Below are 27,264 nucleotides of genomic sequence, written 5' to 3' on the forward strand. Positions count from 1 at the left end.
CATCTGTAGTTATCTGGCAGGGGCAGCTAACACCTGGAGTGTGAGAGAAATGGAATGACTAAAGGAGAAAAATTAGTCGAAAACCTTTCCCAAGAGACAGAACTAAAATTCAAGTACAAAGTACAAAGCCCTAACCCAAATATCCAAAACCAATCTCTGAAATGTTGCCCAAATCACAAACTTCTTGAATGTGGACTTGATACCACAAGTGAAAACTCTACCATAAAAATGTCATTTACTGCACAGAATGAAGATATGCTGTGTAAAATTGCCTTCACGCTCCAGAATAAAAATACATGGAACATAGACTCGTTTACATGTTTAGACCTAGGCTTTGTTGCAGAAACACCTTCTTGTGTATCTGCACACATCCCCGGTCTGAGAAGCTCTGAAACCTCTGGTCCCAGACTTTTTTTTTTTTAAGATTTATTTGATTTTTATTGAAAAGTCAGATATACAGAGAAGAGGAGACACAGAGAGAAAGATCTTCTGTCTGATGATTCACTCCCCAAGTGAGCGCAATGGCCAGTGCTAAGTCAATCCAAAGCCAGAATCCAGGAACTTCTCCAGGTCTCCCTTGTGGGTGCAGGGTCTCAAGGCTTTGGGCCGTCCTCGACAGCTTTCCCAGGCCACAAGCAGGGAGCTGAATGGGAAGTGGAGCTGCCAGGATTAGAACCAGCACCAATATGTGATCTCAGCATGTTCAAGGCGAGGACATTAGCCACTAGGCCATGTCGCCGGGCTCTGGTCCCAGGCTCTTTTGGGGTAAGGAATGCTCACTCAGCCTGTGTAATGACAAGCTGCTTATGAAACTAGACTTTTAAAGATTAGTTTGTTTTGTTTTAGTCGGTTGGTGTCTTGTATTTGCAAAGTAGGCATACCTTTACTGATTGTGTCAGTTATACAAGGTGCATATTGCCAGTTACATTACTCCTCTGAGGTTTTGTATCATAGTGCTGCGTATTGAATAGCTGAGATGGATGTATTCTGGCACAGTTCTGGAAGCTGGGAGCCTAAGATCGAGGTGGTGGCAGAGTCAGTTACTTCAGCAACCTCCTCCTGGGCGTGTCCTGATCCTAGATGGCCTCTTATCAGAATGCCAGTTCTAGGCCAAGGGTTATTATCTTAATGACCTAGTTGTAATTTAATTTATCTCTTTGAAGATACTACCTCTCAATGCAATTACCTTCTGTGGTATTACAAGTGAGTAATACCAACCTGTGAATTGGGGTCACAATTCAACCCATATCAGTAAAACAAAACAAAACAAAAGGTTGAATAAATGTTTTGTAAGCAACTGACAAGTTCTTGTAACACTGTTGCTACAGGTTTAGTCTGCATGTGAAATGCTTAAGTTTATGTCAGATAAAAAGACATTAAGACAGTCCAGTCTACAACACCCATTGACTCATGAGGAAGACAGGGCTGGAAACAGAACGGACCCAGCAATCACAACGACCAGCATGTGCATAAGCTGATTGGTGTGACGAACGGTGTTGGAGTCTGTACTAGCACACTCACTCAAGAATCAGATCTGGGATCAACTCAGATGAAGTTTCTTTGGATATCCCTCCAACTGAACTGCTGATCTTGCAACCCCATCAAGAGACTGTCAGCCAGTGGACTCTGAATAGGTCTCATTGTGATTGGAACTGTGAGACTGGCAGCAATCAAGAACTAATGAACTATCAAAACTGTTTGAATAGGACCCTTGGAGCGCACCTCCTGTTGGGGATCGGGGATGGGTGGGAGGTTGGGTGGGGCTTTTCCCTTTGTTACTCCCCTAACCCCAGATACAGGGAAAAATGATAATATTAGTGTGGAAACAATGGTATTACCCACTTTCACCCGGTAGCCCTTGACCCTTTGTACCCTAATCAACTAAGATTATTACAATAAATAAATAAATAAAAGACAGCCCAGTACAAACACCACATGATTAGCCAGGACTCAAGTGGGTTCTGGGGTAAATGAGTATTTCTAAAAAAACAAACGCTCAAATTAAGTGAGCAAACCCCGGTGCGTAAATCATCCTACATCAGTTCTACCCATATTCCCCTGCTAAACGGTTACAGGTCAGGCAAAGCAGGAAAGTCTTTGCATTCTGTGTTTTTCAGATTGAAGGCGTGTCTTTGTTCGGCCCCAGCTTACACGAGGCAGGCTTGGTTACTGTGATGTCTGGATAGCCCAGAAGGCGTCCAGTCACAGCCCAGGCTGACCAGCAAAACAAGGACCTGTTTCCCAGGTGGGCGATATGGGAGTGTGGCCTGCAACAGATGGCATGGCTTCACTCCACAACCTTGACCATCCACCACGGGCTCCTTCATCACACAGGATGTCTGCTTTATGTGTGCTCAAATTGATATTTATCTATTTTTAATCATATAGTACTTTACATATCAGTGCAATATTAATACAAAAATAGTTGCAATGTAATATATAGCCACATTTAAAAAAATATTTTAATTTTAATTGGAAAGGCAGATTTGCAGAGAGAAGCAGTCACAGAAACGTCTTCCATCTGCTGGTTCACTCCCAAATGGCCACAATGGTCAGAGCTGAGCCTATGTGAAGCCAGAAGCCAAAAGCTTCTTCCAGGTCTCCCACACGGGTGCAGAGTCCCAAGGACTTGGGCCATCCTCTGCTGCCTTCCAGGCAACAAGCAGGGAGCTGGATAGGAAGTAGAGCAGCCAGGATACAAATTGGCTCCCATACAGGATGCTGGTGTACAGAGGTGGAGGATTAGCCAACTAAATCATTGTGCTGACACCCATAATGCTAAGAATACGATATTCCCTCCCTCCCTCCTTCCCTCACTCTTCCTTTCTTTTGTTTATGTAAGTAGCTAGAGATTTTATAGGGAGAACTTGTTGGATAGCGAATATCACCAGCCTCTTTGGCAATTTATTTTCTTTTTAAAATGCTTTAAGATTTTATTATTTACTTCAAAAGCAGAGATAAAGAGTGCTTCCATTCACTGGTTCATTCTCCAAATGGCGGTAACTGCTAGAGCTGGGCTGATTTGAAGCCTATTTTTTCCGGGTCTCCCGCATGGGTGCAGAGTCCCCAAACTTTGGCCCATCCTTTATGCTTCTCCAGGCCACAAGCAGGAAGCAGGATGGGAAGCGGGGCTACCGGGATACAAACTGGTGCCGATATGGGATGAGATGCAGGCATACTCGAGGCAAGGATTTAGCCACTAAATCCTTTAGCCAGGCATTAAAACAGTATTTTAAACAAAAAGCATTCTAGCAAGGGGCCGGTGCTGTGTTGCATCACATTAAGTCAAGCCTGTACAGATCCCATAGCAGAGGCAGTTTGTGTGCTGGCTGCTCCCCTTCTCATCTAGCTCTGCACTAATACTTCTGGGAGACCAGCAGAAGATGACCTGAGTGCTGGGCTCCCTGCACCCATGTGGAGACCCAGAAGCTCCTGGCTGCTGGCTTCAGATCAACTCAGCTCTGGCTGTTGCGGCCACTTGTGCAATAAACCAGCAGGTGGAAGATCTTTCCCTCTGTCTTTTTCTCTATATATCTGCCATTCAAACAAACAAATAAATAATTTTTTTAAAATTACAAAGCCCAGATATACAGAGGGGAAGAGAGAGAGGAAATAAATAATTTTTAAATGTTATTTTATCATCTGGGCTTCCGAATTCTATCTCCACTTCTGGAGGCCTTGTTTGTTTGTTTAAGATTTATTTTATTTTTATTACAAAGTCGGATATACAGAGAGGAGGAGAGACAGAGAGGAAGATATTCTGTCCAAAGATTCACTCCCCAAGTGAGCGCAACGGCCGGTACTGTGGTCTCTAACATGCTGGTGCAGGGTCCCAAGGCTATTGGAAAGGTACAATGAAAGAAAGTTTCAACTGCTGCTTTGCTCCACAGATGTCTCAACCAGGGCTAAGCCAAAGCGAAGCCGGGAATCGGCAACACCAAACCTCTCCCTGGATGGCAGGAAGCCAGGCGCTCGAGCCGTCTACCACCTTCTCAGGCCGTCTGCAGGAAGCTGGGTCAGAGTGGAGGAGCCAAAAGCCCAAGCAGTACTCCACTCCAGCATGCCAGCCTGCAAATGGGGGCTTCACCCATGGTGCAATGTTGTCCCACTTTACTTTGTGGGATGTATTTGACCTATCTGCTTCAAGAACTTCTTCAGAGGGGCCAGCAGGGCGGCAGAGTCGTGTTAAGATGCCACCCTCAGTGCCAGTATCCCATCTGAATTAGCTCTGCACTTCCAACCCAGCTCCTGCTAATCTGGGAAAAGCAGTGGGAGGTGGCCCAAGTCCTTGGAGCCCTGCCACCCATGTTGGAGATCTGGAAGCAGCTGGCTCCTAGACAGTAACTGCTTTGTCTCGTCACAAGCCTTTTACTAATTTCTAAGACCCGCTTCCTGCAGGCCTCTCCCACGGTCACAGAGGCCCAAGGCCCTGTGCCATCCTCTGTTGCCTTCTCAGGCCACCAGCAGGCAGCTGAATTGGATGTGAGCATCCAGGACTTCAAATGGGATGCCAGTGCCACAAATAGAGACTGTATCACATCTCTCCAAGCTTCTTACTAATTTACAGTATCCACAACCTATCCGATTGGGGATAAAGCTGAAAGAAACAAGATGACAAAACACCAGTATTTACACATAAAGTTCTTTTTAAAAAGTTTATTAGCATTTTATCAAGTTTTTGAAGATTAAATTTCAAAAGCCATGTAAAATAATCAGACATGAACGAAATTTTATTTTTTTAAAATTTTTTTAAAAAGATTTATTTTTATTATTTTTTTTATTGGAAAGGCGGACAGACAGAGAGGAGAGACAGAGAGGAAGATCTTCCGTCCAATGATTCACTCCCCAAGTGAGCGCAACGGCCGATGCTATGCCGATCCGAAGCCAGGAGCCTTTTCCGGGTCTCCCACGCAGGTGCAGGGTCCCAAAGCTTTGGGCTGTCCTCAACTGTTCTCCTGGGCCACAGACGGGGAGCTGGAAGGGAAGTGGAGCTGCCGGGATTAGAACCAGCGCCCATATGGGATCCCGGGTGTGCAAGGCGAGGACCTTTAACCACTTGCGCCACCACGCCGAGTCCATGAACGAAATTTTATAATGAGCATCTCAGATGATCAAGAGCTTTTTCTTGTGGGTCAATGACATTAATAGTATTGCTTACTGTGAGTATTCTCACTGGTGGATTCTGAGGGGCAGCACACGCTGCCCATCTCCTGTCTGAGACACTGGGGCCTGGAGTTCTCGTAGGGTGGGAGCCGGGCTAAGCATGCACTGTTGGTGCTTTATGTAACCCTGATCTCGGCACGCACAAGGCAAACACTAGCCACCAGGCTACTGTGTCAGGCCCTTGTTGACCTTTTCAAAAAATTGAGTGTGACTTTTTTTTTTCCATTTCCTAAAGGAAACGTCACAGCCATCTGAGAGCTCCACATGTGTGTGGTGTCCTAGTTGAGATGCTGTATCGGCATTGAACATCTGCCAGGTTTTGTAGCATTTAGGATTTCAGATTAGGGATGCCCAAACCGTACTGTGCTAAGGCAAGATAGAAACATGACACTTTACATGTTATTTTAAGATTTGCAATGAACTGTCTGCTAGTAAAATATCATTTGGTGTTAGGCATCCTATGTCAGACGCTAGCAGTAACCTCAGTCCGCTGAAGGCTGTGCTCCCAGACTCTGTTTATTCTAGGGTGTTTACACAAGCGTCTTGTCAGTCACTCAGCTCTTCTTCGTCACTGAAGTATGTGCTCTTCTTTATCCGAGGGCGCCTCGGGTCGTCCGCCGTCGAGGGGCCTCCTGAACCGGGCTTCCACCTTTTCTGTTCTTCTTCGATTTTGGCTTGCTGGAATGCAGTTCAGCAAACAAAACAAAACCAGTAGAGCGTTAAAAGTCTCTTAATGTGCATTAATTCAAAACACAGCAGCACTGTGTGACAGATACTGCCACTTCTGCTCCCCCAAATCCTACAGGTAAGATACCCCTCCTGCCAGGTTCTGGCCCGGTCAGAACAGCCACTCAACATTATTCTAGGCTTCCTGAAACGTCTCTTTGGTGAACCTGAGCTCGCTTTACTCAAATAGTTCTGCTCATGTGCATACTGAAAGCAGAATGAGATCCTCAACGTGCTGGGGCCCTGACACCTGCAGGAACCAGTGCAAGTGTCCACTGACAATGCTCTAGGCTGCAGTGCCGGGGCCCCAACACCCGCAGAACTTGTGGAAGCTTCTAGGCTTCAGACAGTCCCTACTGCCTGAGAGGCTGCAGGGGAAGTTGAGACGCAGCAAGGGAAATGGAAGCGTGGGCCGGCTTGGAAGCATGTGGCACAGTACCTGGAAGGCAATCGCCTGGCTGAGGCTGTCCAGGGCAGGGTCCTCCCCTTCGTCTTCACTGTCTTCCACTTCCTCGCTAAACAACAGAATTGTCAGAACGCAATCAAGCCACTGTGACAGGCAAAAGCGACACATATGTATTCACTAAGGAGATGCACCTACATTTCTTGTTCTGGTTCAGGAACTTTCTTCTTTTTCTTTTTTTCTTTCTTCTTTGGAGGTTCCCGTTCTCCAAGCATATTTTTTGGACATGCATAACTTAAGTGTCCACTTTCCTTTTGCATCAAATTTAAAAGGGGAAAAAAAATTACATGTATTGCTGTTAGAATAAACCAGCCAGTTACCTTGCTTTTACTAGTAACTTGCAGTTACTAGGTTTTAAAAATAAGGTTTACTTCCACATGGAGAATCTACAGAAGAAACTAATGATTGACAAGCCACTGCTTTGATAGAAGCACGTTCTGTGTTGCTCTTCCTCTCAGTCTGCTTCTTTAACCGCAGGGAGTAGCTTAGCCGTCTCACCACAAGTGCTCTCTCTGCAAACATTTACAGCCGGACTCAAGATAGAACAAAATGCACAATTTACATGGGCCATCTGTTCTAACTGTACAAACTTTTAGTTACTTTGGGAAAAGTACTCCTGTCACTCTTCAGGATCCATTCTTTTGTTTACATAGCAAACAGAGGGACAGCATCCTGCAGGACAGCAGGTACTGTGCCCGCCCGACTCAGCAACCTGCCAACGGCCGGGGAAGGTGGCAGAGTGTCTGGCCCCTGGCAGCGTGTGGGACATCCAGGAGACCCCTTGGCTTCAGCCTGGCCCGGCTGTGGCCGTCACGGTGATCCGGGACGTGAGCCAGACGATGGAAGATGCTCTCTGTGACTCTCCCTTGCTTATTAACTGACTTTCAAACAAAATGAAGTTGAGGCACATGAACGTGAACTATACATTGGAGTTCTGAAGATTTAATTGATCAAGAAGGTAAAAGACCTTAATAACTGAAACATATTAATCATATTTCAATGATTTGGATAAATGTTGGGTTCAATAAAAAAGCTATTCTTAATTTTCCCTGTTTAATTCTTTCAGTTAATACTAGAAAATTAAAAACCATATCCATGCATGGTCTTCAAAGAGTTCATGGAGTTTGTATTATGAAAAAAAAATGCATGAAATTCAAAATGTTTCGCACCAAAATACAGATCTCTCTTAACTCCATTTGGCTTGCACTGTGCGTTAGGACGGCTGTGCGTAACGAGCCACAGAACGGGAGCACTCGGAATTACACCTGCACATTGCCAGCTCACTACACGTGGAGAAGAGGTAGGATGGGCTGTGCAGGACACTGGGCAAAGAGGATATCCCAAGTGTACGAGACAAAGCCTCAAACACACCACGCGCCTGCGTCCCCGGGGCAGGGCTGAAGACAGGTGGTGGTCAGTGTCAACACAGAGCACCCACGCCACGTTCCGGAACCACGAGCACCAAAAACATTACCACCTGAGCATAGGGTGACAGTGAGGGGAAGGATCTAGCAACAGGAACAGCAAGGCTGGCAGAGTGTGAGAAACCTCAGGGAAAGGGAGGGGAGGAGCAGGAGCCAGGATTCCCCCACTCTGAGCTTCCTGTGGACACGATCACACACTCACCTACGCGGGCTCATAGTCGGGCAGTGACAAAGTGTACAGTCAGGTGGCTACTGGCCTTTCTGCCCACCTATGCATTCGTCTTCTTTAAGAGATGTATGTATTCTTATTGGAAAAGCAGATATACAGAAAGGAGAGACAGAGAGATCCTCTCATGATTCACTCCCCAAGTGACCACAACGGCAGAAGCTGAGCTGATCTGAAGCCAGGAGCCCAGAGCCTCTTCCAGGTCTCCCATGTGGGTGCAGGTTCCCCAGACTTTGGGCTGTCCTGAACTGCTTTCCGGGGTCACAAGCAGGGAGCTGGATGGGAAGTGGAGCTGCTGGGATTAGAACAGATGCCCATATGGGATCCTGGTGCGTGCAAAGTGAGGACTTTAGCCGCTAGGCACCACACTGCACCCTCTAGTTGTCTTTGTATCTTTTTTTTTCCTGGCAGGGAGCTTAAGAGGGAAAGCACAGAGAGTGGAGCAGGAAAGGTCTTACAACCTTGACACCATAAGCAGCGTCTCTCAGAAAGTCTGTTTCCTGTTCCCCAACACCCTCCAGGCTCTGGTATGATTTACGGGGACACTCTGGAAACCAGCCGCTACAAGTATTCTTTCGCAAACATTTAAGTCCTGATTCAAGACATAAAAGTTCACCGTTTAAATGGGCCATTTATTCTAACTGTACAATTTATTCAGGTGTCCTGAAGCTCTGGTCCCCCCACCATACAGCGATCATGAGGAGAAGCAGGAAGACAACATAGGCGATGGCTTGGTGCCAGACCTCCAGCAAAACTAACAGGAAATTAAACATCTCAGAAGACAACTTCCTACAGAAGGTGGGGCAAACATCAACAACAGAAAGGCCGGGTACAGAATTGGGATGCAAGACTACCATGTGAACAAAATTTTTTTGATTTATTATTTTTCTCTAATAGTTATTTGAGAAGTAGAATTAGAGTGTCAGACAGAAGAGAGGTGCCTTCCATCTGCTGATTCTCTCCCATGGCTACAACTGCCAGGGCCAGACAAAGCATGCTGAAGCCAGGAACTGGCAGTGTCTTCCCCAGTTCTTGCGTGGCTGCAGGGGTCCAAGCACTTGTTCTATCTCGGGCTGTTTTTCCAGACACATTAGCGAGGAGCTGGACCAGAAAGGGATCAGCTGGGACTCAAATCAGTGCCCATATGGGATGCAGGTATAACAAGTAGTAGCTCAACCCACTATACCACAACATCAGTCACCTACGATCTTTCGGCAATGAGGCAGACTTAGCAATGGAAGAGAAAACCATCGTACGTGGCCCTACTCAGCTAAACTTGTGAAGAGTCTGCAGTTTCTAAGCCAACTTTTATTACCTAGCTTTATTTGGCCAGTAAGAAGTTTTGAAAAGTAGAAGATAACATCAAAATGCCTTAGTGTATGTTCTGGAAAACTCCACCAGGTCTTCTCCCCACTCACCCCACATTCGTAGCACTTGGACTTATCAAAGTAGTTCCGCCTTCGGATGAACTCAGCTGCCCTTCCGTTGTCGATGGCGATGCTTGCTTTAATCACTCTACCAAATAACTGCACAGAGAAGGAGGTCAGTGCCCTCGATGCCCCACGGGCAGCGCCTGCCCGGCTCCTTCGGGCGGCAGCTCCACTTCATCCTTTGCTGGTTGAGACACATTCTACCCTTCACCAAAGCCTTGGGACACCAACACAGCTCTGGTTGCTTCTGCTTTCCCTAAGTCAGTCACCCGAGTTGCCGCCGGAGTGGGCAGAGGCTTCCGGGTCCCACCCCGACAGAATGCGCACTCACCTGCTTGTTGTTTATCACCCTCGTGCAGTTCTGTGCAGAGTCTTTATCCAAAAACAAAATGAAGGCAACCCCTTTACTCTTCCTTGTATCTTTATCTTTCATTATAGTGACCCTTAAGGCACAAATAAGCAGTTAGAGAAAGCAATAAAAGAAACACAGTAATGCTTTGCAAATGCTTTAAAAGGTGCCCCTGCAGCTCTAACGAGGAGTCAGCCCACGGAGCAGGCCAAGTGAACAGGAGACACGGCCTCGCTGGGTCAGCTGCACTCCTTCGCAGCTCACACTCTCCCTGCCAGCCAGCAATACAGCCTCGGCTGTTTTCTCCAGTTTGCCTATTCCTTTAGGCTCTACAACCTAATCCTTTCTTAATATTGTTTCCTTGGATTTTAGCCGCACCCACAGGGTAACAGGTGTGAGTAGGCCCTGCTTTTGTCTGCCACCAGCCCCACCTGAGCCTGTCCTGAGGACACTGGCTCACTGGGTGCCATTCAGTGGAGCCCTACATCGAGGCCCAGTGGGTCAGCCACATGGTGGGGGAGAGCCCACGACCAGGGCTGTCTGAGCACACCAACCATCATGTACGCTAGTCTATATTCTTCTAAGTGTAGGAAAGCAGGGAGTGCTAAGTCTACACCATTCATCAATTAAGGGCATGGGTGAGAGGTATGGGGAGTTCTTTCTCATAGTGACTGCAAAGAAATGACTGTAAATGGGGTGGGGGTGGATATGGAAAAAAAAATCACCCTTGCAAAAGCATGGTCAGGTAAGAATCTTCAGATAAGGCCCAGTGTGGTAGCCTAGTGGCTGAATTCTTGCCTGGCATGTGCTGGGTATGGGTGCTGGTTCATGTCCTGGCTGCTTCACGTTCCATCCAGCTCCCCGCTTGTGGCCTGGGAAAGCAGTAGAGGACGGCCCAAAGCCTTGGGACCCTGCACCTACTCAGGAGACATGGGAGAAGCTCCTGGCTCGGGAATGGCTCAGCTCTGGCCGTTGCAGCCACTTGGGGAGTGACCTAGCACACAGATCATTTTGTCTCTCTTCTCTATTAATCTGCCTTTCCTTTAAGAATAAATCTTACAAAAGCCACCAATATATGCCGAATCCAAATTAAAATTTTTATGTGAACCAGGCAGATGGCTAATACATCACAGTGGGGCCTGAGATAGCATTCTGATGACCAACCCAATCCCAGTCCTGGGGACAGTGCGCCTCCACGCGGGCTGCGGGGGAACTCTGTCCTCCATGCAGTAACACGTCATCTGAATTTCACTGTGAGGATGCACTAGCAGAAACAAAAATGAAGGAAAACAAACAGGGGCGGTGGCTTTATTCCTTGTGACTATCTGGTTCCAGATCCAAAGGATGTTAAAAAAGAAAGGACAGCTACAAGTAATGCTTCAAAATGTGGACTGACACTAGAGGAGAAAAATGCTATGTTGGATATTTGAAACCTTTTTTTAAAGTTTGAAGTTATCTAGAAATAGTTGAAAAGGGCAAAGTTGAACAATTTCATAAAACCCAAATTACAGGACACTGGACAGAGAATGCAGCAAGGTTGTATTCAATTTTAGTTTTGGGTCTGTTAGGCAATGGAATTAAAACCGATAGAACACAGACCACACTAAGAAAAGCACTGTTGAGTTTCATTTAGAGAAGAAACCTGCTGAAACAGCGCAGGGCGGCTGGGCACGGAGCAGGGCGGCACTTCCCAGTGCCCGGAGGAGAAGCAAGCCCTCCAGCGGCACAGGCGGTTGGCAAAGCCAGAGCTAGCCAGGCTTGCCGCAGCGCCCAACCAGCTCTGAAACAGGTTCCAACAGACTTGCTTTTACTCTATGGAAGTTTTCACATTTGCAAAGGTGAGTTAAAGCCACAAACCATCTTGCTGAGCCTTCCCCACCAGGCGTGGGGAGCAATCCCGTGCCTCCGTTCCCCAGCCCAGCCTGGCTGCTCCGGTCCTGCCCAAAATGCTGTTCAACGGTTCACCGACCTAGGCTCACTGGTTTCTTGGTGACAAATCTCTCATCTACTGGCGGAAGTACTAAGGAATAAATAAACCCAGCATCCTTTGTGCGACAGCGTCCACCTTGGCTCCAATCTCCCTCACTTCTCACCACTTTCACTTGCCACTTGACTTTCTCTGCCTCATAACAGAGCTAGGTGTTTGACAAAAGAGTGAAATAAACACAGCACCATGGAGCGTTTCTACTGCATGTCTCCTATCTCCAATTGCAATTATGATCTGCTCTAATTTTTGGTTCCTGTCCTATTTTTTATAAAGAATCTGTATTTTGTTAATCAGAGTCACAAACTTGACGTCACATCCTTCAACATACTCATCTTCCTACCCTTTCTGTGGTGACATGTGACCCATTTACAGTGTACCTGGTAGCACAAGTTCTAAAAGCAACATCTGTTTAGTCAGACTTTAGGCAGAATTAGTCTTAGATTTCAGATATAATAGGAAATTACACAGACCATATATATATATATAATATCAAGATATCTAAATGAATTTAAAAAAATAGGGTTTCTCTATACAGGTTTATAATACACTGTTAAGCCTCAAAAAGCAAACAAAATCATCTGTATGTTAACAATGTCTTAAAATGTCCACATGTTTATGTAAATAAAAACCCAAATATTTATAAAAAGGTTCACAGTATTTTTTATACCAAATATGTATTTCATGAAAAATTCCATCTACTGTCATAAAGAATTATGAAAAAGCAAATTCAGATAAGCTTTTACAACAATCAAAAGATATCAATGAATACTTACTTCACAACTTTTCCATACTTGGAAAATATCTGAAACAAAAGACCACATAATTTATTTTAGAATAATACATTTTCAGGTTGTATAATTATTTTACAGTTGATGAAACAAGTTAGCCCACTCCACATAGCAGGCTGTGGAAGAAATTGATTTGATAATTAGCATTAACACCCTTATTGCTAATGGGATTGTACATATTGTCTAAGTTTCTTAATTTTTCACAATGCAAGGTGTGCAGAGAATACACAAGCCTGCACGAGCCAGCTGAGCTGGACCTATGGACGACACTACGCAGCTGAGGTTCAGCTCTAGAACTCTGCGCATCACAGCTCCAGCACCGTGAGGAACCACCAGCCCTAGCCCTCCCACCATCCACACAGTGTGAGAACCTCAGACTGCTTCTAGAGGAAGGAAACAAACTACAGAAGCGTCTATAATGAAAATGCACGTCCCTCATGTCCTCCTCCTGGTGGCTTGCCTAAGCTGGTGATGCTGGCCCAGCTGTGCCTGCACCTCTGCATTTTCCTGCTAAGCAATCCCAACTATTCCTACAGTTTCAGCCAGTGTCCATGCCAACAGTCCCTTTATTGCTTAGAAAAAGATGTTTAGAATGCATGCAATGAAGGGTAAGCTTTGAGTTCTGTGATTAGGTGAGGGTTCCTATTGCCTCTGCCGAGCCCGGGTCTCCTCCAGTGTCTGCACACTGAGTCTGCACAGCTCTCGGGCTGGCTGCGGCTCTCCCCAGGCGGCTCTCCCCGGCTGGCTGCAGCTCTCCCCGGCTGGCTGCGGCTCTCCCGGGCTGGCTGCGGCTCTCCCCGGCTGGCTGCGGCTCTCCCCGGCTGGCTGCAGCTCTCCCCGGCTGGCTGCGGCTCTCCCGGGCTGGCTGCGGCTCTCCCCGGCTGGCTGCGGCTCTCCCCGGCTGGCTGCAGCTCTCCCCGGCTGGCTGCGGCTCTCCCGGGCTGGCTGCGGCTCTCCCCGGCTGGCTGTGGCTCTCCCGGGCTGGCCGCAGCTCTCCCAGGCTGGCCGCGGCTCTGCCCGGGCTGGCTGCGGCTCTCCCCAGGCGGCTCTCCCGGGCTGGCTGCGGCTCTCCCGGGCTGGCTGCAGCTCTCCCGGGCTGGCTGCAGCTCTCCCCGGCTGGCTGCGGCTCTCCCCGGCTGGCTGCGGCTCTCCCGGGCTGGCTGCGGCTCTCCCGGGCTGGCTGTGGCTCTCCCGGGCTGGCTGTGGCTCTCCAGGGCTGGCTGTGGCTCTCCCCAGGCGGCTCTCCCCGGCTGGCTGTGGCTCTCCAGGGCTGGCTGCGGCTCTCCCCAGGCGGCTCTCCCCGGCTGGCTGCGGCTCTCCCGGGCTGGCCGCAGCTCTCCCGGGCTGGCCGCGGCTCTGCCCGGGCTGGCTGCAGCTCTGCCCGAGCTGGCTGCAGCTCTTCCCAGGCTGGTCGCCTCCTTCCTGAGGGTATCTTACATCTGCTGCACTTCACACAGAATAGCCCTCCCCTTTCCTCCCCAGCAACGGTCAGCATTTTCTTAGCATGTAATCTATAACTTGACTTTGTACTGTTTTCATTCTTTCTTTCTCCTGCTACATCAGAGGAATATTTATGTTTTTGCTCACTGATGTGCCACCAGGACCCTACTGTGCTCTGCCTAGCACTTAACATGCAATAATATAGTAAATCTCTTTCCAAACCAAGGGATGACCTTGCGGCCAGCTCTCAAACTCAGCCTATGTCAATCCAGTACTGTACGTCACCAAGCAGCAGCTCTACTAACATCCACCCACGCAGCCAGGGACAAGCAGGCTCACACTCTTCAAGTTCTTTCAGCTGCCTGTCTGCAGGGCAGGTGTCACAGGGGTCACACGGTCAAAGAATATGCCCCCTCAATCATCCTTATGCAGAGGTGAAAACAAACACCAACTGCCAGGCTTTTGCTAAGGCCTGTGCAAACCCGAGGGGTAGGAAAAGGCAACGGACCCTCCCTCCACCCAGCAGTGCTCCCGAAAGCCACGTCAGCAAGGAGGAAACCAGCCTGCCCCAGCTCCCACCGCACCAGGCAGGCTGTACACACTTGCTGCGCTTGCAAAGAACTCGCTGTTTTGAAGAGATATAAAAGCATTCTAAATTCTCCTAGGAAGTTTCTAGCTTGTTTTCTGCTCCCATTTATCTGTGTTTGCAACAGATGCCAAGACGCAGGTCTCCACGGGGCTGGACGCAGATGCGGCCAGCCTCCCGCCCTCGCAGCCCAGCCTCCCTTCCTGGTCCTGTTGCCCTAGAGCTCACACCTCAACACCACACTCACAGGCCCCTGTGCCCCCCTCTCCACAGAAGACACCTTGTCTGGACAGCTTCCTTCATCAGAACCCCAAACCCTCAGCAGTTAGCACCACTGGCAGAGCAGCCCCAGATGATTGGGACCCACCTGGCCTTCAGCAAGATTGGAACAGAGATAGGAACAGCCTAGCTCTGAGAAATGGGATTGCAACTGGTAAAAACCACCCACTCCCAGGAAGTGGACCCAGGCAGGGGTGGGGTTTCTATGGCAACTCCTTTAGGATGCTTCCATGTCCACCAACTTACAGATGGACAAGAAGATTTTGTTCATCTTTAAGTTACAGAATACAGAACTTACCCGGTACAAGTCATTGTTTGTCAGGGAAAAAGGAAGGTTGGAGACATACACCGTGCTTTTGCTTGGGGCCAATCCACCGCTCATGTCTGGAAAACAAACAAGTTTGGAAGAATTCTAGAGCAGGCATTCTTGATTGCACCGAAAATCAACGCTGGCTTACATTTCAGGAACCCAAGGAATTGAGGATTCCTCGCCCAGCCAGCCTTGGTGTTCTGTGAAGATTGGAACTTTTCAACAGACACTTCCCTGCAGAGGCATGAGGAAATGCCAGTCTCTGACCACGTAAAATCCTTTAAATTCACACATTTTGCCTATGAGCACCAAATGATGAAATGACCCCATTTTAGTCTATGAATTGGCTCAGTGCCTCAAAGAGATACCGACTGGTACCAGGATTCTGGAAAGAACTTCGGAGAAACAGAACTGAAAAGAAAAACCAAGCAAAACAAAACAAAACAAGCTTCTTTCGGAAGCAGAAAGTCTGATAACCACGCACAGGCAGGATCCTCAAAAAGTTAACACAAAATCAGTATTATTAAAGACAGCCGCAGGGCGCTTCTTTGCCTCCAAATCAACTTCTTTCCATCCCACCCTTCTGATATTCACGAACATGTGACAGGCAAACCAACCATCCTATTTTGACTTTTCACATCCAAACTATGCCACGAACACGTCCCAAGCACTGAACCCAGGGCAAGCGCTTCAGCTCTGGAGGCCGTGGCGCCCACTGCCCGGACAGGAGCGGGAATTTGGGGTGAGGTTGGATGCGGCCCCGCACACAGCAAGGGAACCCGCACACTCCGGGGGAACAGGACGTCACGCACACAGCAAGGGAACCCGCACGCTCCGGGGGAACAGGACGTCACGCACACAGCAAGGGAACCGCACACTCCGGGGGAACAGGACGCCCCACCCCGGAACAGGGTGCCGGCTGCGGCCGCCGGGAGGGGCCGTGGCTGAGGGCCCTCACCTTCCCACGGGGCGGCCGGCGCGCGAGGCTCGGCCCAGCGGGCTCAGGCGCGGCTCCTCGGCCCAGCGGGCTCAGGCACGGCTCCCGCAGCTCTCACGGCTCCTCCGCCTCCCCGGCCGCCGTCTACGGGTCCCGGCCCCAGCCGCCGGCCCACACACCCCTCGGTGCGGCGCGCCGGTGACGTCACGGCGCGCGCCGGAAGAAGCTGCTGCTGCTGCTGCTGCTGCGGCTGGCCGGTGGCTCCTGGTTTCCCGCGGCCGAGTCGGTGAGTGCTTCCATGTTGGCGGGCGTCGCGGGGCAGGGCTGGCGAGACGCCGGCCCGGGGCGGGGCCTTCTCCGCGGCCAGGTCGCCGCGGTCCTTGTTGGAGCGTGAGGGTGGAGTTGACACTCGGAGAAAGTGTTGGGTCCGAGCCAGGTCTCGGCTCTTGTTTCTCTTGGCGGGGCGCCTCGGGGGTCCCCAGGGCCGGCGGGAGCGTGTTGGGGACGTGATGGGAGCCGTGCCCCGCACTGCCGGGGCGAGGTGGACACGTGTGCGCTGCTTGGCGCCTCCTTTCCTACTGTAAACCCATCCGTCCTGCCCCCTTAGCCCACTGCAGAAGTGGGGAGGTCATCACGTGTGGTGTGTGCTAAATTGCCCTCCCGTCCTGCTTCCCAACACAGACCAGGCGGAGCTGGTGGGCCAGCAGCGCGGTCCCTCGGGGCAGGCCCAGGTGCCAGCCCCCTTTGGGGCCTATGCAGCCTTGTCCCTTCTAGACAGGCTCGTGTGCTGGCCCTCCTTCGCACGTCCCTGTCACCCCCGGGCAGACCCGCGTGCTGGCCCTCCTTGGGCCCCCGCACATCCCTGTCACCCCTGGACAGGCCCGCGAGCTGGCCCTCCTTGCGTCCCCGCACGTCCCTGTCATCTCTGGCCAGGCCCGAGTGCCGGCCCTCCTGAGCGCTGCAGCGTCCATGGAGCGCTGGTGGCTAGGCGCACCCTCGCGTTGCCTGTGGTCCCCGGGTCTCCCGAGCCCCGTCAGCCCTGTGCTGCTTCCCGGTCCTTCTGTCTTGGCTCGGGTTGTCGCTGCTTCCCTGGTCCCTCTTTCAGTCCTCCTGACTCAGCCCAGTTGTGTTCTCTGCCTGACAGCCTTTGTGTGTGTTCTGCCTCTGTAATCTTGCTGGCTTTGGGTAGTTAACTTGTGGCTTTCACTGTTAGCCTTCCAGCGGACACCTGTGTCTAAGGTTGGGCGTGGCTTTAACCATGTTAAACCAAGCATCCTCAGAATCTTTTCTCTGGCTTTGTGAATGACTCCTCGTTTAGCTATTGTTGTGTTAGAGAGGGCATTTCCTGCGTCCTGTGGAGGCAGTTGGATGTCCTGGCCACCCACCGCCCTATCCCCTGGTGGGCATCGGTCTTGTGCCCCACGTGCTAGTTTCTGCGCCTTCCCTGCTAGCCCGGCAAGGGTGGTGGGGTCAGGTTTGCTTTGTTTACCGTTGTATTCAGTTCAGAGCAGGAGACAGGTGTCTCTAGAATAAGTGCTGGTGCTGAAGGGGCTCTCAGAGGGTAGGGAGTTAACTGTGTGAGAACCCGGAGTGGGGATCCTATGCCCCACTGGTTTATTGAGGCTGTAGGAGAAGGTGGTGCCAGTTGTCAGAACATGTATTTTTTTTTCCCAGGAAAAGCTGGAAGTATGATTTTTAAGGGATACTCCAGCATTTAAATAGTAAATATAAATGCTTAAGTGAAGATTTTAAACACAATTTTTTTGAAGATTTATTTTTATTATTTTTTATTGGAAAGGTGGATAGACAGAGAGGAGAGACAGAGAGGAAGATCTTCCGTCCAATGATTCACTCCCCAAGTGAGCGCAACGGCCAATGCTCTGACGATCCGAAGCCAGGAGCCTCTTCCGGGTCTCCCACGCAGGTGCAGGGTCCTAAAGCTTTGGGCCGTCCTCAACTGCTTTCCCGGGCCACAGGCAGGGAGCTGGAAGGGAAGTGGGGCTGCCGGGATTAGAACCGGCGCCCATATGGGATCCCGGGTGTGCAAGGCGAGGACCTTAACCACTTGCGCCACCGCGCCGGGCCCTAAACACAATTTTGAATACTGATTTGCCAGTCATGGATTACCTGTGGCTGTCAGGCACCAGTTTGGAATCAGCCTGAAGTGTTCAGATACTCGGCTTTGGTGGTTCTGGGAGAGGGTTGTCCTTGCTGACAAGTTGCAAGTGAATGAGAGAAAGGGAAGAGGTATTTCAGCTTTGCAAGGAAGGGGCTCCAGGCGCCGTGTGGTTTGGGGTGAGTGAGGCTTCCAGGGAAGAGATTAGGGGATTTGTTAGGCTTGTGGGGGTTGAGATCTTGGGGATTAATATGGTTAGTAACAAATCCTTTTGTTTAGGGAAACTTCTCATTGTGAATATACACAGTTGACAGTTATTAAGTAACTTGTAGGGTAAAACCTGGGAGGAGGCTGGCCAGCTGAGACCAGATGGAAAATAAGATTTGGGTTTGTAAACAGGTAAACATTTGACATTTTTGTCCATTTACCTAGCTTCATTTAGTAAAGAATTTCCTACTAAATATTAAACATTTTTTTATATTATCACTTTATTTGAAGGACAGATGGAGAAGGACACAGAACAAAGATCTTCCATCTGCCACTTCTCTTTTCATACGTCTGCAACAACCAGGGCTGGGCCAGGCCAAAGCCAGCAGCCAGAATCCAGTCCAGGCCTCCTGCTTTGGTGACAGGGGCTTGAGCCGTGGCGTGCTGCCTGTCCTGGTGCGCCTGCCCTGGTGCGCCTGCCCTGGTGCACGTTGGCAGAAAGCTGGAAAATTAGTAGCCGTACAGCATTGTCAAGTGACTTAAATGTCGAGTTGTATGTTCCCTGTGGAAGCGGTCAGGGTCCTCAAGCCTCTTTCTTTTTGAATCTCTGATTCCTAAGCTTAAAAGCCTGCATGAAGTTCCTCATCTAGTGGGGTTTTGTTTGTTTGTTTGTTTTTTGAGCTGCATGATGCCCTTGGAACTGCCCTCTGGTCTCTGGTCTTGCACGCCTCTTCTGTCTGTGAAGGGCATGCTAATGGTAGAGGGAGTCTGCTCCAGGACCCCTCCGCCTCTGGAGTGGAGGTTCTCAGAGCACTGCTGCTTTTATCTGCAGAGTGGGAGGTAATCTTTTTCACTGAAACTTTATGGGTAGAGGGCCTATATGATTTGAACGGTAACTGTATGGTTTCTTGCGCATGGGCAAGACACTGAGGGCTTGCATACGCCCTGTCTTTAGAGCTCGCAACCGCGCTGTGTCGTCGTGTCTTTAGAGCTCACACCCTAACTCAAAGACCTGAATTATACTCTAAAATTTTTGAAGTTTTTTGGCTGGAATTTCAAACATTCCCCGGTAGATATAGTGTTATGTACTTTTTAGGGTGTTAGGAATATAGTGAGCTTGCTTTTTTTTCTTTTTTTTTTTCTTTTTATTGGAAAGTCAGATATACAGAGAAGAGGAGAGACAGAGAGGAAGATCTTCCGTCCGATGGTTCACTCCTCAAGTGGCTGCAATGGCTGTAGTTGTGCCAATTCAAAGCCAGGAGCCAGGAGCCTCTTCTGGGTCTCCCGCGTGGGTGTAGGGTCCCAAGGCTTTGGGCCGTCCTTGACTGCTTTCCCAGGCAATGAAGAGCAGCTGATGGGAAGCAGGGCCACTGGGATAAGAACCATCGCCCATATGGGATCCGGTGTGTTCAAGGTGAGGACTTTAACCACTAAGCTATCGTGCTGGGCCCTGTTTTTTTTTTTTTTTTTTTTTTTTAGATTTGTTCATTTGAATGGCCTAGTTGACAGATGAGAGAGGCTACATCTTCAGCTTGCTGGTTCACTTCACATAGCTGCAATAGCTGGAACTGGGCCAGATGAGCCCTGGTCCTGACCTTGCCTTGGGGTCTCCTGCATGGGTGCCAGGACCCAGGGTGGAGTTGGATCCGAAGTGGAGCAGCTGGGACTCAGACCAACACTTCTAACATTGCAGTCTTCAGCTAGCAAGGCTGGGCCACTTGACATGAGTTTAAAATTATCTAAAAGCTGTCAAGGAGTGGCACTGGTACCATGGTTCAGCTGACTAATTCTCTGCCAGTGCTGGCATTCTGTATGGGCGCTGGTTCATGTCCCCACTACTTCACATCCCATCCAGCTCCCTGCTTGTGGCCTGGGAAAGCAGCAGAAGACGGCCCAAATCCTTGGGACCCTGCATCTGTGTGGGAGACCTGGAAGAAGCTCCTGGCTTTGGATTTGTGCAGCTCTGGCCGTTGCAGAATGAGGGCAGAATATTTTTCTCTGTGTCTCTTTTCTGTAAGTCTGCCTTTCCAATAAAAAGAAATACTCTTTAGAGAAGAGAAAAAGCTGCCAGAGTCCCCTCCCTTGTGCAGATTGAACTTGACGGTGGTGGTTTCTGAAGCTCTCTGTGGATTCCAGTGTGGCCATCCAGAAGATGATCTGCTTGGCCTGTGGACCATAGAACGCCAGGGAAGTCATTTGGTCTGGTCCTGCCAAGACAACTGCACAAGGAACTCACAGCAAATCCACAGTGGGCTGACTTTTCAGTTGGCCCTTACTGAATGGCCCTGAATTATAAGTACCCAGACCCTAGTCACGAAAATGGTTCCCCGTACCTGCATGCTTCAGCTGAGATCCTAAAGGTGCGCTTTGCTCAGAAGTGGAGTGGTTCCAGGACATGTCAGGAGCTGGGATCACACAGGGCTTGTGGGCTGTTTTATGAATAAAATGGACTCCTACAGATGGTGGTCAGCTGCAGACGTCTGTATTTGTGTGGCCAGTATTTAATACTTGCTTTTATTGGCTAAGCCATAGGAGCAGGAAGGGTTCCCTGAGAGCCCTCACAGTGGGATTCGGCTGGGAATGCAGAGGTAGACAGTGGTGGATCAGTCTGCCCGAGTAGAGTGTTTGGAGGGCTGCAGAGTGGAACTGCTACGCTGCCGATTGATGTTGAGGGCGAGGGGTGCTGACAAATGATTGGGAGGAGAGGGAAGTTTGTGCTGCGGGGTGGTGCTGGCCACAGTTGCACACTACTAGAAAGATGAGTGGGTTGCTAGAACGGGAGGATTGGAGACTGTTGGAGAAGGGCCTCAAGTGGAGTCTGAAGCAACAGCCAAGTCCTAAGTGGCCTTTTTCAAGTTGAGGATTTGAGGGCCATTTGAGAATTTATTTTATTTATTTATTGTTTTAATTGAAAAGCCAGGTATACAGAGAGGAGGAGAGATAGGAAGATCTTCTGTCTACTGGTTCGCTCCCCTTGCAGCCTCAGTTGCTGGAGCTGCATCGATCTGGAGCCAGGAGCCCAGAGCCTTGAGCCTCTTCCCGGTCTCCCACGCAGGTGCAGGGTCCGTAGGCTTTGAGCTGTCCTTGACTGCTTTCCCAGGCCACAAGCGGGGAGCTGGATGGAAAGTGGAGCTGCAGGGATTAGAACTGGCGCCCATATGGCATCCCAGGGCCTTTAGCAGCTAGGTTACCACACTGGGCCTGCGTTTATTTTTATATGAAAGGCAGATTTAAGGAGTTAAATCCCCTAAATGGCTGCAATGGTCAGAGCTGGGCCCATCTAAAGCCGGAAGCCCGGGCTTCATTGTGAGTCAAGGGGCAAAGGGGTTGGGCCATTCTCTGCTGCTTTCACAGATGTGTTAGCAAGGAGCTGGATTGGAAGGGGAACCGCTGAGGCTTGAACCATTGCTGATAATGGAATGCCTGTGCCTCAGATGGCAGCTTTACCTGCTATGCCACTGTGCAGACCCCAAGATTGTTTTTTTTTTTTTCATGACTGAAGTTTCTGATTTGGGCCTGATAGCCTAATGAACCTAGTCAAGGAGGACAGAGGGGTGTTGGCTTCTGAGACCTGTGCAAAGCTGCTCTGGCTCATTGAGTTGGGGCTGTGTGAAGTATTGGGGTAGAAGTGGAGCTGTGACTGTCACCACTCGGAAAAGTAAGTTTTCACGTGGTGCCACTTCTGTGGGCTTGTGCGTAGTGTTAATCCTGGAGCGCTCATGTTCACACAGTGTTTCTAGTGCTAACTGTAAGATGTGTAATATCTTGTTACTTTCTAGAGTTATTTGAGTAGCAGAAGCATAAGGGAGAAACAGATCTCCCATCTGCTGGCTCAGTCACCAGATGGCCCTGTGGCTGGGTCAGGTGAAGCCAGGGCCTGTGTGTCTGACCACGTCTCCCTCGGGGGTAGCAAACACCCCAATACTTTATGACTTTTCTTTCACTGACTGGAGTCACCTGTCAATAAGTTGCATCAGTGAATATAGAAAGTGAAAGGAATGGGCTTTGGGAGGTAAGCTTTTTATCGTGAGCATTTCCTGAAAAAGTTTTTTTTTTTTTTTTTTTTTTTTTTAGTGGAAAGGCAGATCAGATTTATGGAGAGGAGAACAGACAGAAAAGTCTTCCATCTTCTGGTTCACTCCTCAAATGCCACAGTAGCAGAAGTTAAGCCAATTCAAAGCCAAGAGCTTATTCCAGGTGCTCCCCTAAGTTGGTGTAGGGCCCCAGGGCTTTGGGGCATCCTCCACTGCTTTCCCAGGCCCCAGGCAGGGAGGTGAATGGAAAATGGAGCAGGGGTCAAGAACAGGCACCCATATAGGATGCTGGCACTTGCAAGAGGATGACATAGGTGTTTAGCCATTGAGCCAACCTGCTAGGCCCCTGACCCTGGATTTAATGGAAGATGAACAAATCAAGTGCAGAGTAAGTACCCTTACAGCCCAGTGGCCTGACCTCAGCAGTTTGGATAAAAAAAATAAAACAACAACAAAAGCTAACAGCCTCATACAGAGAATTTTGATGGGATGTTTTGGATGCAAAGCTCTTACTTAAGTTCTTCCTGCTTTCTCAGTTGCAGTTACGTTGCAATGGCTGGGGCACTATGTGCTCCTCCTGCCCTGGAGGGGGGTTCATGACTTTGAACTAGTCCAGTATGTTTACAAATGGAGCCTGCCTCCTCACCTGGGTCTCCTCTTTTAACTGTGATGTAGTGGTCTTCCTGTTTCCGGCTGTGTTCTTCAACCTGCATATCCCTTTGTAGTCAGAGATTTTCACCTGCAAGCTTTTGAGACTGTTGGGGCTTCCTGCGGAGCTGAGCAGAGGCAGCTCCGTTAGACACTGGGAGTCAGTGCCTGTGTCAGTTAAGCCGCTGTTTGTTACCTAAATCTGGGTAGTCACAAACAATGTTATTAATCCGAAGGTTGCTGATTTCATGTTCTTTGACGATTACATAGTTTCATTTGAGTTTAAGTTTTGGTCATTATATTTTTGCAGTAATTACCCTAGGCACTTCATTATATGCACCTGCTCCCTTAACTGTTATTTTAAAAAATCTATTTATTTATTTTTATTAGAAAAGCAGATTTACAGAGGAAGGAGAGAGGCACTCAGTGTTGGAAGTTGAGCTGATTTGAAGCCAGCAGCCTTTTCAGGGTCTCCAATATGGATGCAGAGGGCCAAGGTACTGGGCCATTCTCTGCTGTTTTCCCAGGCCATAAGCAGGGAACTGGATGGGAAGTGGAGTGCCAGGGACACAAACCAGCCCCCATAAAAGATGTTGGCACTTGGAGGTGGAGGACTAGCCTGTTGAGCCACAGGGCCAGCCCTTATTTTATTCTTTATTAAAATGTTTAGTAGTTTAGGTAACACAGCTGTGTTGTGATGCTGCTGTTTTGTAACTGCTGTAAAATTGGTAAGTCGTGTACATAAAAATGAAATACTTGCAGATTCTGTACAGGGATTCATTCAATAATTTAGTATATACAGCAGTAAGATAATTAAAGTGCTCCCATCCAGTGGTGCGGTCCACAGATGCCCATAAAGAGCCAGGGCTAAGCTAAGGCACAGTGCAGGAGCCCCATTACATGAACCAGGGCTGGGCACTGGGCTAGGGCACAGTGCAGGAACCCCGTTACATGAACTAGGGCTGGGCACTGGGCTAGGGCACAGTGCAGGAACCCCATTACATGAGCCGGGGCTGGGCACTGGGCACTGGGCACTGGGCTAGGGCACAGTGCAGGAGACCCTCATGTGAGTCTGCACAGGCAGAAGGCTGCAGTCAGGAGCCAGAGTTGCACCCTGGCTCTTCCTCCTGTGTGGAGCGCGGGGATCTTGCCTGTCCAGGTGCCTGCTCCAAGTTCTTGATGGAATAAAACAGTAACTGATTCCAAGAACGTGTTTTATAGAATAACTTACATGCTTAAGTTCTGTGTGGACATTGTAATAGGAAATAATTTTCTAAGATGATTCACCATTTTTCTAGTAACTAAAATTCTAAAACAGGGATTTGAAGAACTGACTTTTTTTTAAAAGATAAAGAACAGTTACTCAGGATTTTTAACTGTCAACTGTGATTTCTGTCATTCTTAGAAGGTCGGGGTAAGTACTCACTGGGACACCTTGCACATTGAGGTTCCAGAATCACTCAGAGCTGAAGTGATAGTCATGTTGGCAAACAGCACCCGGACTAGTTGGAAGTGCTGCTCTAGAGCTCTCACATGGGGTCTGCGAGCCTGATGCACAGAAAACCAGTCCCTGCCATGGGGTGGGAGGACACCCAGAGCAAGGAGCTGGGAGGCGCCCGATCTCTGGGCCTCCTGATGAGTTTGGGGAAGGGAGGTTCAGCTGAGTCCAGGTTCCCGGTGCCTCTGAGCTGCTTCTGATAGGTGATGCTGTGCTCTCCAGGGAGTCTGGGAGGGCTGAGTAGGCTTTGTTAAGAACAGCAAATTCTGGGGGTTACCTTCTGACCCTATCTGAGAGTTGAAGCCTCTGCAGACAACAGTGGCCAGTGGGATTTTACCCAGTAGACAGAGGCACGGGGCTCCTTGGGTTGAGCTACAGCAACATTGTGTGTGAGCTGTAAGGCCTTGATTGGCTCTTCCCTCTGCCTGCAGTGTTCTTTGTCCTTCCCTTGCATTTCTTTATCCTCAAGAAGCCAGCATAAACTTGATTATTTTTTCACTTGAAAGGCAGATTTTACAAAGAGAAAATGAGAGACAGAAGGAGAAGGTCTTCCATCCACCGGTTCACTTCCTAAATGGCTGCCATGGCCAGAGCTGAGCTGATTCAAACTTGAGAGTCTGAAGTTTCTTCCAGGTCTACCACATGTGTGTAGGGTTCCAAAGACTTGGGCCGTCCTCTGCTGCTTTCTCAGACCACAAGCAGGGAGCTGGATGGGAAGTGGGGCTGCTGGGACATGAAGCACAAACTAGCATCATATAGGATGCCGACACTGCAGGGTGGAGGATTGGCTTGCTGTGTTGCAGCACCAGCTATGTTGTCATGTGAGCTGTACCGCTGCCCCCGCTGCCCCTGGTTCAGTGGATTTTTTGGGGGGGATGGGGTAAAGGGCAGCAGGGACTCTGTGAGGCTGTATCCTGCCCTTCCTTCATGGGGTTTGTGCTCAGCTGCCCCCGTGTTTACTTCACCAGGGCTGTGTGCCTCGTAGAGATCCAGTTCAGTGCACTGGTTGATGCCCTGCAGAAGTCACTGGCCGGTTCAGGAAGGTTCGGAGAGAGATGCACTGTCATGTTACTTTTTCAGGCTTTTGCTTCTGCTTCCATTGCTTGAGCCATCCCTGGAGCTTTGCTCCTCCTGCGGTTGTGTTAGCTCTCCCCAGTGGGGGTGATCCTCTAGGCGGGGCCTGCTGTCCTCCTGCTCACAATTGTTTCCAACTTCCACCTGCCTGTATTTAGTTTTTGCTTTATTCTATTTTATTACTAGTTGCCGGGTTTTCATAAATGTTACAAGCTTTTGCTCTGTCTACTGTTTTAATTTCTGAACATTGTGAATTGGTTAAAATAATTAAAAGTGCTGAGTTTAAAAAAAAAAGTCTAGTATCCTGTGAAGTTTCAAGACTGTTGCTTCGATTTCTGAGTTGCTTCTGATGGTGAGGCATTGTTACTGTTGTGGTCTTTGAAGAGACCTTGGTGATGTGGTGCTGTGGTCCCGGTGAGAAGGTGAGAGATGCTGGCTGTGCTCTTTGGCGGAAGCTGAGCCCCAGCCTGTGGTTTTGCTTCATGGCAGTGGCCCGAGTTCCAGTCTCTTGCCTCTGTGGCTGCTCTTCTGCCATTTGAGTTCTTTCTTGTGTTCAGGACTCGCACTGTGTCTGCTTTCTGCCCTTCAGCTCCCAGAGCAGGAAACAGCTTTCAGTTTCCTGAAAAGCAGATATCCTCTTCCCTGCAAGCCAGATCTGAAAATTGCTGACATGTTTTTACTTTTAGAATTTATGAGCGTGCCTTTGTGTTAAGGGAAACTGAAAGCTCGTGAACTGAAGTGTGGCTTGTGTGTCTTAGGTTGTGTTTGTGTAGGATTGTTCATTGAATGTATTTTTCAGTTGAAACTATTTTACTGACTATACAGAATGGAAATGGAGCCTTGACACTGTAGACGCAGGAAGCTAACGCCTTCAGATCACTCGTCAGTAACTCACTTTGCTGGCTGACCTTGTCCATGGTTAAAATGAGTCTGGTTTTCTCTGCGTGGGAATAAAGAAGTGTGGTAATTCCTGGAATCGTTTCTTGAAAAATGCAAAGTGGGGCCTTACGTTCGTTCTATCTGTGTATCTATCTGAGTATGTATCTATCTTTACAGAAAATTCCAGCATTGTCTGGCAGAGGCATCCTGGTAAAATCCCTCTTCCTTTTGGTTGCTTGGGTTTTTTTTCCCCTTAAGAGTTCTGGAAAACACTTGGTGGGAGAAAGCAAGCATTTCCCTCACATCTTCTGTACTCCTGGGGTGTCAGAACCGTAACTTTGGGTCTCTTCCTTGTCTAGGGGCGGAACAGGAGATGATGTGGTCTGAAGGCCGCTACAGCCATGAGCGACCTCCGAGACAACGAGGGCCTCCGCGCAGCCACCCTGCTGTAAGTCGCTCCGACCGGCCCACCTCCTGTCCAGTTGATCGTGTAGCCGGGTCCAGCGAGGTGTGCTGAGGGAATCTTGGGAGTTCACCACTTGGAGATAAAAAGTAGATCAAGCTTGTCATTTAAAATAAAGTTGAAAGTTTGAAAATAAGTGGCAACATTTTAAAGTGAAGGATTTATACTGAATTTAACTGGTGAAGGAAGTTTTAACTTCTCTAAGGGTGACTTGTCATTTCAGAAGTATTTGGGCAC

At 49.1% G+C, this 27,264-nt stretch overlaps 2 protein-coding genes across 13 annotated transcripts in view; one reads left to right on the forward strand and one right to left on the reverse strand.

Annotated features, from left to right (window-relative positions):
* Positions 1-5,663: 5,663 nt before the first annotated feature.
* Positions 5,664-16,222, reverse strand: ZCRB1 (zinc finger CCHC-type and RNA binding motif containing 1). 2 transcript variants are annotated; one of them, XM_040978895.1, is made up of 8 exons: positions 16,130-16,222; positions 15,160-15,245; positions 12,542-12,570; positions 9,764-9,875; positions 9,421-9,528; positions 6,491-6,603; positions 6,329-6,404; positions 5,664-5,841 (listed from the first exon to the last, which is right to left on the reverse strand). In XM_040978895.1, exons 2-8 carry the CDS (start codon positions 15,241-15,243, stop codon positions 5,710-5,712), a joined length of 654 nt encoding a protein of 217 aa, XP_040834829.1. In that variant the 5' UTR covers positions 15,244-15,245; positions 16,130-16,222; the 3' UTR covers positions 5,664-5,709. The 2 variants fall into 2 exon arrangements, with proteins under 2 accessions (XP_040834829.1, XP_040834830.1); XM_040978896.1 differs by lacking the exon at positions 16,130-16,222 and having other exon boundaries at positions 15,160-15,668.
* A 108-nt stretch (positions 16,223-16,330) lies between these two features.
* Positions 16,331-27,264, forward strand: part of PPHLN1 (periphilin 1) — a 67,179-nt gene continuing 56,245 nt past the window's right edge. For 10 of the 11 annotated variants that reach the window (XM_040978897.1, XM_040978902.1, XM_040978899.1 and 7 more), the window contains exons 1-2: positions 16,331-16,394; positions 26,924-27,012. In XM_040978897.1, coding sequence (XP_040834831.1) covers positions 26,938-27,012 — 75 coding nt within the window. In that variant the 5' untranslated portion in view covers positions 16,331-16,394; positions 26,924-26,937. The remainder of the gene's footprint in view (positions 16,395-26,923; positions 27,013-27,264) is intronic. The other variant, XM_040978898.1, reaches the window with a different exon arrangement.

The sequence above is a fragment of the Ochotona curzoniae genome, unplaced genomic scaffold (genome assembly GCF_017591425.1).
Source record: "Ochotona curzoniae isolate NIBS_2020 unplaced genomic scaffold, NIBS_Ocur_1.0 contig_2927, whole genome shotgun sequence".
Taxonomy (NCBI): domain Eukaryota; kingdom Metazoa; phylum Chordata; class Mammalia; order Lagomorpha; family Ochotonidae; genus Ochotona; species Ochotona curzoniae.